This window comes from Martes martes (genome assembly GCF_963455335.1).
Source record: "Martes martes genome assembly, chromosome: 12".
Taxonomy (NCBI): domain Eukaryota; kingdom Metazoa; phylum Chordata; class Mammalia; order Carnivora; family Mustelidae; genus Martes; species Martes martes.
This window is the reverse complement of record NC_137900.1, coordinates 4462677-4475937: the sequence shown is the minus strand read 5'-3', so window position 1 is coordinate 4475937 and position 13261 is coordinate 4462677. Positions and strand designations below refer to the sequence as shown.

Sequence of the window (13261 nt, the reverse complement as noted above, 5' to 3'; positions counted from 1 at the left end):
CCCTGGGCCAGTGCGGTGGGCAGTACAGCCATTCTGGTAGGTATAGTGACGGCCTGAGTCTCTTACCACAAGATTATGTTTATATAGGAGGTTAAAAACTGAAGTTGAGAAGTAATCCGCGTTTATCTGATAGCAATGATGAAAAATAGAGAAACGTATGAAAAAAATTCTGCTTCTCTTGAAAAAGCAGGAGTGCCTGTCCCTAGTCCTAAATCAGCGCACCCAAGTCGTAGGCAACACGGGAGATTCTGGTGCAAGACTCCACGTCTGGATCTCTCCCCACCCCGAGCACCTCAGAGCATTCCCCGCGACCTCCTCCGTCCTCTTCCTCGACGCCGTGACAGCTGTACGAGACGGAGCGGCCCAAGCCAAGTGGGGACCAGACACCAGGTGGGGACCAGCACAGGTGGCCGCTGCCCACCCGCACAGAGAGACGGCCACTCAGCTGGGCATCCCTCTGCCCCTCACTCCTGCTAGAGGCTCCCTCACCGCACTGGTGTTCAGCAAAACTGAAAGCCCAGTGAAGCCTCTGGATGTCTCTCAGAATGAGATTTTTAAATGCAGAAAATAAACAGCAAAATGACTATATCAAATACCAGAATATTTTTTTAAAACAATATGTGACACAGTCCCACGCCACAAAACCCCAGGAGTGATGACGAAAGGTAGTGCAAGATGTGTGTAGCCACTGCTATGAGAAAAGAATAGGTCTGGTTCCCTCAGCGGCCAAGTCGGGGGTCCTGCTGACCCAACGGTGGTTGTCGCCACATTCACAATGGAGGAAATGCTGCATTTCAGAGATTAGTGAAAATAAAGATGCTGTTTTCTTGCTATCCAACTCCAGTGAGTCTCTGACTCCCCACAGAGCAGGACCAGGCCTGGGGGAGCCTCCCACGCGTGGCCACGGGTGGCGTCGGGCCCCCAGCGAGGGCCGCAGGGGGAGGGAAGGCTGCTGAGAGGGAAGTCAGAGCGGCGGCCCTGGGTCCTGGCCCCCCGCACAAGGGTGGGAGAGGGCTGGGTCCAGGTGGGCCGGAGCCTCCGGGAGGAAGGGAGAGCCTCCCTGAGAGCTAAGGTTCTGGGTCACCACCCGTGTGGGTCACCTGAGGGAAACAGCGATGTTTTTTTTTTTACTCCTCAGTTTTTCTGCTTTAAGCCCCGGGGCAGGTAATGAGAAACGACATGTCTTAGGAAAGCCCCAAGTTACTGTTAAGAGCCTAGAGAGCGCAAAGTGTTTCCAGAAAGGTCTGCCCACCTTCATCAGTGCAAAGGCCACTGTCCCATCGTCCTCAGTGGAAAGATCAAGCAGCTTCTGATAAAATGCTTCATCATAAGGCCCGTCTATTTGCAACGTTTTTCTGAAAGAGAAAGCACAAAAAAGGATGGCAAAGCTGCCTGGAATCGGTTTCTCGAGTAACAGTTTAACGCTCACACATCTGCCTTAAACATCTCAAAGGTCCACCTCTTCCTAACACCAAGCTTCGTTCTGAAGCAGCACTTTTAGACCCGCGGGGGCGGGGGGGTGAGCAGGCGGGGGCGGGCCGGCTCCAGGTCAAGCCGGCCACGAGTCTGGCCGGCGGTGGGGCAGCACTGCCCCCTGCAGGCTCAGCTGCCACAGGACAGGGGACCGCAGGCCCGCGGCGGCTGGAGGGTGGGCCTCCTGCCGGGGCGGCCCCTTCCCCATCCCTGTCTTGCCCTCAGGAATGCTCAGGGCCCACTCAGCCTAGCAAGAGCAGGGGTGCCGAGGGCCTGGGCCTCACCTCTCCTCAGGAAACTCCTCCAGGTACCGTTCAACCCGCCGGTACAAAGGGTAGAGGCCTTCGATGTCCAGCAGGTCCAACATCTGCACCTGGAGGGTTTTGTACAGAAGACAGCCCTTCGGTAACCCCGAGCACTCCGGGCTGTTTTTTCCTACCAAGAACATCGGGAAAACAAGAGGTTTACTGTCAAGGACTGAAGAGAGCCTGGGCACGGGCCACACCCTGCCTCACGGAGCTGCTGGGGCACAGGGCCGGGCGCCAGAGACAGGCAGGGGACCTGTGTGTCGCTCTGCGCTGCTCCCTCTCGAAGGCTTTCAGCTCATCACAGCAGCCCAGGCTTCGGTGCAGACACGGCTCTCGGTCTGAATTAGCCAGGCACAAAAATTTAAAATGCCCACACTGACGTCCCCAAATCTGTGAGACCGTGTCTGCAGAGCCCAGAGCCACAGCCCACGCTGACAGGTGGGCGGCCATACGGGACGGCAGTCATAGCCGCCGCTGATAAACCCACAGCACGGAGCTGTCACCACAGGGTCAGCATGGCACCAAGTCCGTTTCAGCTGCAAGCATCACACACAGGTCCCAGATGTGCACCAGGTGCCATGTGGGCTGGGGAGACAGGGTCCCGGCCCATGTCTCCCCCGTGAAGGCGGCAGCCGTGTACAGTACAGACACTCTGACCTCTGACCCCCCACTGCAGGCTGGACACGCTCAGCCACAGGACACACGGTGAAAACACAGACACCAGCTGGGGGCATTTGCTGAAATCACAAGCCATGCGGACAGTGGGATACCTACCTCCTGGTCAATAAAAATTCAAAAAATACAACTGCAGACACACATTGGTCATTAGGCAAAAATACGAGATTACAAAGTAGCGTGTAGAGCAGGATTTGTCATCCTAGACTGCACGTCCCGTGGGTCATGCTTATATCAGCCTCTGTGTCCAGGGAAGCCCTGAAGAAAAGTCCCAGGAGCCAGGGGCGCCTCAGCATCTATCGGTATCCTTCCAGACACATCGTGTCATCTACTTCTGAGCCCCAATAACGGGCATAATTCTGCCACAATTAAATGATCGAGTATCGCTTTTTTAAGAAAGTCACAAGGGGCGCCTGGGTGGCTCATTCAGTTAAGCGTCTGGCCTTCGGCTCAGGTCATGATCCCAGGGTCCTGGGCTCAAGGCCCACATCGGGCTCCCTGCTCAGCAGGAAGCCTGCTTCTCCCTCTCCCTCTGCCTCTGCCCCTCCCCCTGCTCGTGTGCACACTCTTTCTCTCAAATAAATAAATCAAATCTCGGGGTGCCTGGGTGGCTCAGTGGGTTAAAGCCTCTGCCTTCAACTCAGGTCATGGTCTCAGGGTCCTGGGATCAAGCCCCGCATCGGGCTCTCTGCTCAGCGGGAAGCCTGCTTCCTCCTCTGTCTCTCTGCCTGCCTCTCTGCCTACTTGTGATCCCTGTCTCTGTCAAAAAAAATAAATAAAATCAGGGGCGCCTGGGTGGCTCAGTGGGTTAAAGCCTCTGCTTTCAGCTCAGGTCATGATCTCAGGGTCCTGGGATCGAGCCCCGCATCGGGCTCTCTGCTCAGCAGGGTGCCTGCTTCCTCCTCTCTCTCTGCCTGCCTCTCTGCCTGCTTGTGATCTCTGTCTGTCAAATAAATAAATAAAATATTTTAAAAAAATAAATAAATAAATAAATAAATAAATAAAATCTTTAAAAAAAAAAAAAAAGAAGAAGAAGAAGAAAGCCGCAAAATTCATTCATGCTAAGAAAAATTTGGCACAAGGGGCAGTCCACGGGACGGGCCGTGCCCAGGGGGCTGCCCGGCACACATAGCAGCATGAGAAGCCGCAGGGCCTCGGTCCCCCGGCACCACCCCTGCAGCAGCCACGAGGGACCACATGGCCTTCAGCCCGAAGCACAAATGATCTGAGTCTTCCTTGTTAGCCCCTCAAGGAAGCTCCCGGCGACAGTGCCACATGGCACAGGCCTGCGCACGGCGTGGAGCCCGCCAGCAGACGGCCAAGGGACAAACGAGGAGCCTGGGAATGTGCACAGCAAAACGCAAACCCACCGCCGCTGGGCTGCCTCGAGGCTGGGATGCCCACTGAGTCACAGCCAGCCCACTGGCAAGGGGGAGGTACAGGGGCCACCCCACCCCAAAGGGCCCGGAGCTGTGGGACTCCGGCCCTCCGAGCCCCGGCTCTCCACCCGCCGGGGAAAACCTGCCCCGCAGGGTGGCCGTGCCGACGAGCCGGGGTCGCGGGGAAACTGCTCAGCCAGCTACAGAGGACGCACAGAGCCGGCGGTTTAGGGAAAACCCTACAGCCCGGATAAAGGATGAGGCCGGGAGTCTTGCCGGCAGGGCTGGGAGGCAGGGAGGGCCGGCCGTGGGGAGCCCCAACGAGCCCCAGGCCGCTCCCGCAAGAGCTCCGTGAGGCCAGGCAGGCCCCTGGCATCCCCGCCCCCCTCTGCCCGCCCCCGTGCCCGGCGTGGCCTACCTTGGCGGCGCAGGCTCCTGCCGAAAGGGCTGGCTTCACAGACACGAGGGCCCCGTGGCGCAGGCCCCCGCCTCAGGGCACCCGCCCGGCCCTTGTCCGAGCCGCTCAGCAGCACCCGCGTGATGACCCGCACCAGCTCCCGGATCACAGCCCTGGTGCAGTGGGGCCCGCCGGCCAGGCCGTTGGAAGGGAAGAAGAAGGGCTTCAGGTGGTGCGCGAGCTCGTTCCAGTCCGCCACGGGGCTGCGGGCGTCCGCGCAGCCGTAGATCAGCTCCCCGTTCTGCGGGCAGGGGACAGACAGGGAGACGTCAACTCCACGGGGGGCAGCGGGCAGGACACCTTTGTCTCTGCCCGCAGGGACCCGACACCCTACATCCGTGCCGTCTGGGGCCCTGCACACCATGGCCCTCTGGCGGAACCCACCGTCACGCACTGTGTCGCTGGCCAAGACGCAAATCCCACTAGAACGTGGAATAGAACGATTGTTCTCAGAAACCAAAGACTGGTCCTGGCCTAAAACACAAGGCCTCAGGAGAACCCGCACCACACTGGGCCTCAGGCAAACACAGCCCAGAGCCCCAAAGACCCCCCCAGCCCGTTACCTGAGAAGCCACGGGACACCCGTGCTCCTGAGGGACACACAGTGTCAGTCTGACCCCAAGGAGGCAAACTTCTTGGTCAGTGTGGGTGTCCGTTGGCCACCCGCACTTTGAGGACTTCCGTCCTCTCCGACGGGCTGGGCCACACTTCTGCCAGGGCAGGCGAGGCTGCCCACGTCACCAGCGTGGACCATATGGCCCCCAAGGCCATCCTGCCTTTCGAAACCAAGTCTGGCAAAGACACTTCCATGCCACCAGCATTCGCAAAGCTGCAAGCAGGGCTGCCCAGTGGGCTGACCCTGTGATCCCTGAGGGACCCCGATCCCCACACGCCTGAGCAGCAGCCAACCATGGCAAAGTGACCAACTCCTTGTCCCCTGATTCCCTCATCTGAGAAATGGTGTGGTTAGCAGCCTCCGGACAGTCCCCAGTGGTCCCAGCACTCACACCGTGTAGCCCTCTCTCCCCGGCCGAGTGGGAGCAACAGCCCAGTCCTGGCAAGTCCACGTTATAAAAGATGCTACAGCCTCCCTCTCGTGCCACTCTTCTCAAGCCACAATGCCTCGCTGAGCGGCCCCCGGGGCACCCACCGCTCCCCACCCCCACCCCGCCCAAGCCAGGAACCAAGGCGTCCTGCCCACACCATTAAGGACACCGTCCTGGGAGCCCAGCCTCAGACCCTAGCCAAACTGTCAGAGAGGACATGGCCTCAAGGGGCACCCAGAGCCAGTGCCAACTATGCTGCTCAATTCCAGACCACAGAAACCATGAGGGCCAGTGGAGCACAGAGGAGGACAGTCACTGCCCTGTCCCCAGGTGGCACATGAGCATCAATTCAGTCCATGACGTGTGGACTGGGCATTCGTCCCTCATCCGGGTCCTGGGATGCAGGGGTGTGCATGATGCCTCCCAGGGGGTCTCCTGTCACATGTCAGAGCAGGAGGCACACAACTGAGGTCACTGCTGGCCACGGGAGTCAGGGAAGCCATCACGAGAAAACTGACCCCGAGACGGGTCTAACAGCAGGAAGCAGGCGTGCCAGGCAAAGGGCCCGCGGGAGCTCCTGGGAGGGAAGGAGACCAAGGCGAAGTGCTGAGCGAAACCGGGCACTGGGGGCTGCCACCAAGAGAGGGGCCGGGGGCTGGGACCGTGGTCTGGTGCAGGAGCTGCCACGGCCCATGAAGCTTCCCCCTCCAGGCCTGGGAGCTACTGAGTGAGCAGAACCCTCTTCTCCGCAGGGTCCAAACTCCACGCAAGGACAGATGACTGTGACATCAGTGGAGTGCCAGCGTCCCCCACGTCTCACAAGTGTCCAGGTTGGGTAGACACGGCCACAGCTTTGGGGTCCGTGCAGAGCCCTCGGGCACACAGGGAAGAGGCTACCACAGTGGGCAGTGGTGGTACTGACCACGGCCAGGAAAGAGCCCACACCTGACCTTGAGAACCAAAGCCTGGCTCCAGAGCGACGACGGCACGTCCAGAACGTGCGCTGTCGCTCCAGCGAGTGTTCTGAAAAGCCATCCTGTGTCACTTCTGTCAACCCCGGCCCCAGGGCAGGCCTGGTCAGCAAAGGATCCGCCAGGAAAACCACCCGCCCCACTAAAGGTTCCACATCAATCCCCAGATGAAAGAGAATTCATCTTTGGGATGGAAATGGAAAATCTCTTCCGTCTTTGTAACAATTAAAAATAAAAACTGCCGTGAAAGAGGCCCTTCTTCTAGCTCTGGGAAGGGGGAGGCAGACGGGCTCAAGCCCATTCACTCCGACCAGACTTCTGAGCCAGATCAGGGAAAGCAAGTCAGGAAGAGGCTCCCTGCCCACCGTCCCCAGCTTGGGCTGAGGGGCCTCCGGGGGCAGAGCAGCGCCGTCCACCCGGAGCAGGACGCAGAGGGCGCAAGGCCACCCGGACAGAAAAGCCCCCCTTCTTCACCCAGACACAGCGCTCGTGAGCCCGGACCGGGCCACAGAGCCACACGAACCGCTTACTGGGGACACAGCGGGGCAAGGGGCAGTGTCCATGCGGAGGAGAAAAGGAGATGACCGGAGGCCCCAAGCAGACACGTTTCCAATGCGGCCACACTAAGCCCTCCTCCAGCTCTGGGCCTGCTCTGCCCCCTGCCCCCCTCCACGGAGACCCTGCCCCTGCCTGCAGCCGACCACAGGGTCTCAGGGAGTCGGGTCAGGGAGCCCACAGATGGCGGAGAAGGAGTCGGAGGGCGACCACTCCTTGTGCAAAAGCCTGTCCACACGCGGCCAGGAGCCCCAGAGCCGCTGAGATTTCGCTCCCTAACAAGATCAGGGAATTACACGTTCCCTAAATCACCCACAAACCAAGGCCCAGGTGTGGCCGCCCTCTCAGAGGTGCACGGATGGACCCCTGGGACACAGCCTGATGGACTTGGGGCCGTCCTGTCCCGGGACCAGAGCTCGGCTGTGTGCATCCAGGGAGCCAAAGCTGCCTGGTGGTCCAGGAGCTAACGTCCCACACCCTAGGGGTCACAGGATGCCACGCCTGTAGGACGAGGCTTGGAGAAAGGACCAAAGCACTTTACACCAAGGCAGCCCCAGCCCAGATGCCCGCATCTACCGGGACTAAAGAGTCACGGGTTGGCCCAACCCAGTGTGGACACCCACTGCCTTCTGCTGAAACGCCACGGAAGAGAGGCCACGCTCACCTTAAATATCTTTAAGTTGTTCTGAGCTTCCTGTAACAGGCTCTTCAAGGCAAAGTGCATTCTCTGCTTATTTCTAAAAAGAAAGACACTATCGATAGAATTACAAGCAGCCTTTGCTTTCACCTGCCGGTGGCTCAGGGGACCAGACGCAGGGGATGTGCCTATGTGGGCTGCTTGGAGGCTTCATTCAGGAGCCACATGCCCCCAGCCTTTCTCAGGGAGGCCCCCCATCACTGCCCCAACCCCCCTCTGCTCCCCAGCCACTCCTCCCACAGCTGAGCTGACCCCCGGCAAGAACCCTGCGTCCTGCCCAGGACCCTGGCTGCCTGCCGGCTAGTGGCCCCCCTCCCCCGCACCTCCACCCCGACAAAAGGTGGCCCTGAGGACAAAGGAGAAGTGCTCTCTTACCCTGAGTAGAGGTCGAGGGGACAGTATTTGCTTATCTGCTTCCACTTCCCAGTTGCCACCTGTTAAGAAAGCACCAAGCACCATAAATGACCGGCTGGGGCAGCACGGGGCCCATGCCTCTGTGAGAGGACGAGGGCGCAGAAGGTCCCTGTGGAGGCCGGCACCTCCAGGGGCACATCGTCACGAGCCGTGGCTGGGGCTTGACTGCCACCCCAGGGACCCTCAGCCGCCGAGCCTCGGGTGGCTGCCCGCCCAGCCCTCCTCATGAGCAGGGACACAGGCAGCCAGCAGCATGTGGTCTCACAAAACGACACAGCCACATTCTGCTCATCAGATGAACAAATCTTTATAAGTGTAATATTCAGGAAGAGGAGGGTGTGGCTCATAATTTCATGTTTGGGGGGAGAAGATAAATCGGCACAACCTTCCAAAAGTCAACTTGCTAATTTCCATCAAATTTCCTTTTTCTTTTTTTTTAAGACTTTTTATTTCTTTACTTGACAGAAGGAGACAGCGAGAGAGGGAACACAAACAGGGGGAGTAAGAGAGGGAGAAGCAGGCTTCCCACCAAGCAGAGAGCCCGATGTGGGGCTCGACCCTAGGACCCTAGGATCATGACCTGAGCCAAAGGCAGACGCTTAACAACTGAGCCACCCAGGCGCCCCTCCATCAAATTTCAATGTGGGCATCCCCTGACTTGGCAAACCTATGAGGAGTCATGAGATCAAGGACGTTCACTGCAGTCTGACTGTACTAGTGAGGCCTGGAAACAACTTCACAGGGCATCTGCTCTCATGGGCCAGGACGCAGAAGTCCGCATGCTCATGATGGAATGATTGAACGACACCATTTATTTATATTTATATTTATATTATTATCACCAACATTTATTCAAGGAAAAAGGCAATCTGCATAAATGGAAATGATGTTACTTTGCTTAAAAAAAAAAAAAAAAAAAGTGGGGGGGCACCTGGGTGGCTCAGTGGGTTAAAGCCTCTGCCTTCGGCTCGGGTCATGATTCCAGGGTCCTGGGATCGAGTCCCGCATCGGGCTCTCTGCTCGGCGGGAAGCCTGCTTCCCTTCCTCTCTCTCTTCCTGCCTCTCTGCCTACTTGTGATCTCTGTCTGTCAAGTAAATAAATAAAAATCTTTAAAAAAAAAAAAAGTGGGCCTCCATAGGTGCATATATCCAAATACACATTGAAAAAGCCTTGAAGGATACACAATAATCAATCCTCAAGGGTTAGTTAAGTGAAAGGAGCAATTAACAGAAAGACTATATATGGCAAAGTCCCATATTTGCTTTACAGAAGTACACGTGTACATGTACAGGTAAGCACGTGCCAGAACACATGTGGGAAAGGCGTCATCTCATTTCCACCTGGATAACATGTATTATTTGTGTTGGCACCGAGAGAAGTCTGGAAGGATGTACCAACTCACAACACGGGTTACCTCTGGAAAATCCCATATTTTATCAGTTAAATGCACAGGTATTGCTTCATAGTAAAAACCAGTTCTTAAAATAGCCATCAACTGAATGGTGACAATGAAGACCATCTCCTAAAGGGAATGGCTGACATACCATCTTTTCCCGAAGAGCCTGGAAAGTTTTAACACCACAAAGATGGGGGCACCTGGGTGGCTCAGTGGGTTGGGCCTCTGCCTTCGGCTCAGGTCATGATCTCAGGGTCCTGGGATGGAGCCCCGCATCGGGCTCTCTGCTCAGCAGGGAGCCTGCTTCCCTTGCTCTCTCTCTGCCTGCCTCTCTGCCTACTTGTGATCTCTGTCAAATAAATAAAAGCTTTAAAACAACAACAACAACAACAACAAAAACACCACAAAGATGGAGCGGGTTAGCAAAAATTACGGAATAAATACCTCTGGAAATTCTTTCCTCCATGAGGGCAATGAGAAAACTGGCAAAAACTGTCAGAATCAAAATTTCAGAATTCTGAAAATTAACCAAAGGCTTGCAACAATCTGGGAGCATTTACTCAAGAAAAATGGCCAAATCTAGGAGCAGTGAGCTCTGTGGCATTTTTCATGCTCTCTTCCCACCCTTCTCTCTAGCTCCAAGGAAACCTTAAAAACCAACAATCCCAATCCTGGTGAAAACAGAAGCCTGGCAGCCACCAGAGGGGGCTGAACCAGGCACGAGTTTCTCCAAACCCTCATTCCAAAAGAACGGTCATTATGTCAACTATCTCTTGATTTCCCATCTTTGTTACCTGATTCAGTTTACCAAGTGCAAAAGGGGCATTTTCCCAAGAGGCATTTGTGAAAAGGGTCCCAGGCAATTGTTTAACTTCATGGCTACCTAAGACAGCGGATAACAATGCAATAAAATAAAAAGTTACGGCAAACAATTAGACTAACCTAAAGCTGAAAAAAGAAAAAGCTGAGGAATGAGATATACAGGGGCTTTGGAAACCTCCAGCCATCTACAAGGCCATGCACAGGCTCTGGAAAGACCTTAAAACACCCTCACCTGCTGCTGATCTGAGGTTCTGAGGAAGTGAAGGCTAAGCAGAGCTGCAACCATCGTGCCGAGTGGGGATGGTGGCCCCGTATGCACGCAGAGCCCCTCAGCAAAGACTTACTAGTCGCAGGCATTCGGGAAAATCCCAGTGCTGAAAACTGTCAACCAAGAGTTCTTCATCTATAAAAGTATCCTTTAAAATGAAGGAGTGGGGGCGCCTGGGTGGCTCAGTGGCTTAAAGCCTCTGCCTTCAGCTCAGGTCATGATCTCAGGGTCCTGGGATCGAGCCCCGCATCGGGCTCCCTGCTCCGTGGGGAGCCTGCTTCCCCGGCTCTCTCTGCTCTCTGCCTGTTTGTGCTCTCTCACTCTCTCTGTCAAATAAATAAATAAAATAAAATAAGATGAAGGAGTGATTAAGACACTGCCAGATAAATAACTAAAAAAAATTTGTTGTTAGCTAACGTGCCCCTCAAGAAACAGTAAAGGGAACCTTCTGGATGAAACGAAGGGGCACTGGGCAGGAACCTGAATCCATGTGAAGACCCAGCACAGCAGTAAAGGAACTACACAGCGAGATAAACATAAAAGACAATATAAACATATTCTGTGTATAAGTTTTTGATCCTATCCCCTTTAAAGACAGAATATCCCTCACATGGCACACGGCAATCGCCAGGAATCTGTACTGACAAGCATACTATATATAAAGATTAATTTGTGAGGGGGAAGGCAACAAAACTACAAGAAGCAGAGTTTTTGTACAACAGTGAAATTAAGTTGGTATTAACTGAGCTGGACTGTTTAGCTTAAGATGTTAAATTACTGATTGAGTAGAAAGAAAATCAACAACAAAACAGATGACTCGAACCACCCTCTAACCCAACCAGACCTAACAAACATCCATAGGATACTCTACCCAGCAACAGCAGAACACACGTTCTGATCAAGCAAACACGAACATTCTCAAGGAGGCTTGAAGTCATGCAAATGTTCTCCAAACTCAGTGCAACTAAATTAGAAATCAATAGCAAAAAAAGAGAGAGAGAGAAACTCACAAATATGAGAAATCTAAACACATTCCTAATCAATGAGTCAAAGAAGAAATCCACAGGGAAATCAGAAAATTGAGACAGAATGAAAATGTAACATACCAATGCTCTCTCCTACAGAGACAGCAGGAATGACATGGAAATTTATAATTATAAACATGTATATAAAAAAGAAAAAAAAGTCTCAAATCAATAATCTACGTTTCTACACTAACTAGAAAAGTTAGGCCAACCTAAATCCAATGGAGAGAGAGGGAAGGAAATAGTAAAGATGAGTGCAGAGACAGATGAAATGAAGAACAGGGAGAAAAAATGAAGAAAAAGAACAAAATCATAAGTTGTTTCTTTGGAAAGATCAACAATTATTACAGTCCTTTGGCTAGATCAAGAAAAATGATTAAAAAAAGAAATGAGGGGCACCTGGGTGGCTCAGTGGGTTAAAGCCTCTGCCTTCGGCTCAGGTCATGATCTCAGGGTCCTGGGATCGAGCCCCGCATGGGGCCCTCTGCTCAGCAGGGAGCCTGCTTCCCCCTCTCTCTCTGCCTGTCTCTCTGCCTACTTGTGACCTCTGTCTGTCAAATAAATAAATAAAATCTTTAAAAAAAAAAAAAAAGGATTTTACTACCAACCTTGCAGAAATAAAAAAGAATTTTAGAGGAATATTATGAACAAGCAAATTAGATGAAATGCACAAAATCTTAGAAACACACAACTACCACAACTGAGTCAGGAAGAAATAAGAGAATCTGAACAGAATAATAAAAGACTGAATTAGTTAGCAAAAATCTTCCAACAAAGGAAACCCCTGGACCAGATGACTTCACTAATTAATTCTACCAAATGATTAAAGAAGAATCAACACTGATAGTCAAACTCTTCCAAAAAATTAGATTAGAAGGGAGAGAAGGGAACACTTCCAAAGTCAGTCTATGAAGCCAGTTATCACTCTGGTGAAACATCAGGTAAACACTCAGGTAAAAACACTCAGGTAAAACATCACTAGAAAATACAGCAGGCCAATATCTCTTAAGAAAAAACCTTCAATAAAAACAATAAAAACTAACAAGTCACATTTAGCAGCACATGTAAGGGATCATACAGCTATAATAAAGTGGGATTTATCCCAGAAATACAAGGGTGGTTCAACATAGAAAAATCAATGTGACAGACCACACTGGCGGAGAGGAAAGCACCTCCTGATCATCCCATAGATGGAGGACAAAATCTAACATTCTTTCAGGATTTAAAAAAAAATAAAAACAAAAAACAAAAACTCAAAAGCAGCATCTATGACCAGCTCATGGGAACACTACACTCAGTGATGAAAAACTGAGAGCTTCTGCCGGAGATCAGGAACATGATCAGGATGTCCGCTCTTGCTTCCTCCACACGATAATACTGCGTGCTAACCAGATGAATTAGGGAAGAAAAACAAAGGACACCCAGATTGGAAAGAACAAAGTAAAACTCGCTATTTGCAAGTGATCTGATCATGTATACAGAGAATCCCAAAAAACTACCACCACCACAAAAAAAAGAGCAAAGAAACAGGTTCATGGGGGTGACCAGATACCGCTGTACAACAACTGCTCTTCTCACCTCACCCCCATCAGGGTGGCTACTATCAGGAAACAAACCAGCAAGTGCTGGTAAGGGTGCGGGGAAAGTGGGACTTTGATATGCCTTGGCGGGAATGTAAATGGCACAGGTGCTGTGGAAAACAGCAGGAAACAAGGTCCCCGTGTGACCAACAATCCTACTTCTGGGTAAACAGTCACGAGGACTGAAAGCACAC

At 53.1% G+C, this 13261-nt stretch overlaps 1 protein-coding gene across 1 annotated transcript in view; it reads right to left on the bottom strand.

The window, feature by feature from the left end:
* The window catches only part of IPPK (inositol-pentakisphosphate 2-kinase), a 48602-nt gene that overhangs the window by 18140 nt on the left and 17201 nt on the right, over positions 1–13261 (bottom strand). The window contains exons 7-11 of the mRNA XM_080819855.1: positions 7937–7995; positions 7529–7601; positions 4254–4533; positions 1758–1908; positions 1253–1355 (exon numbers count right to left, since the gene is read on the bottom strand). Of these exons, the coding sequence (XP_080675981.1) occupies positions 1253–1355; positions 1758–1908; positions 4254–4533; positions 7529–7601; positions 7937–7995 (666 nt within the window). The remainder of the gene's footprint in view (positions 1–1252; positions 1356–1757; positions 1909–4253; positions 4534–7528; positions 7602–7936; positions 7996–13261) is intronic.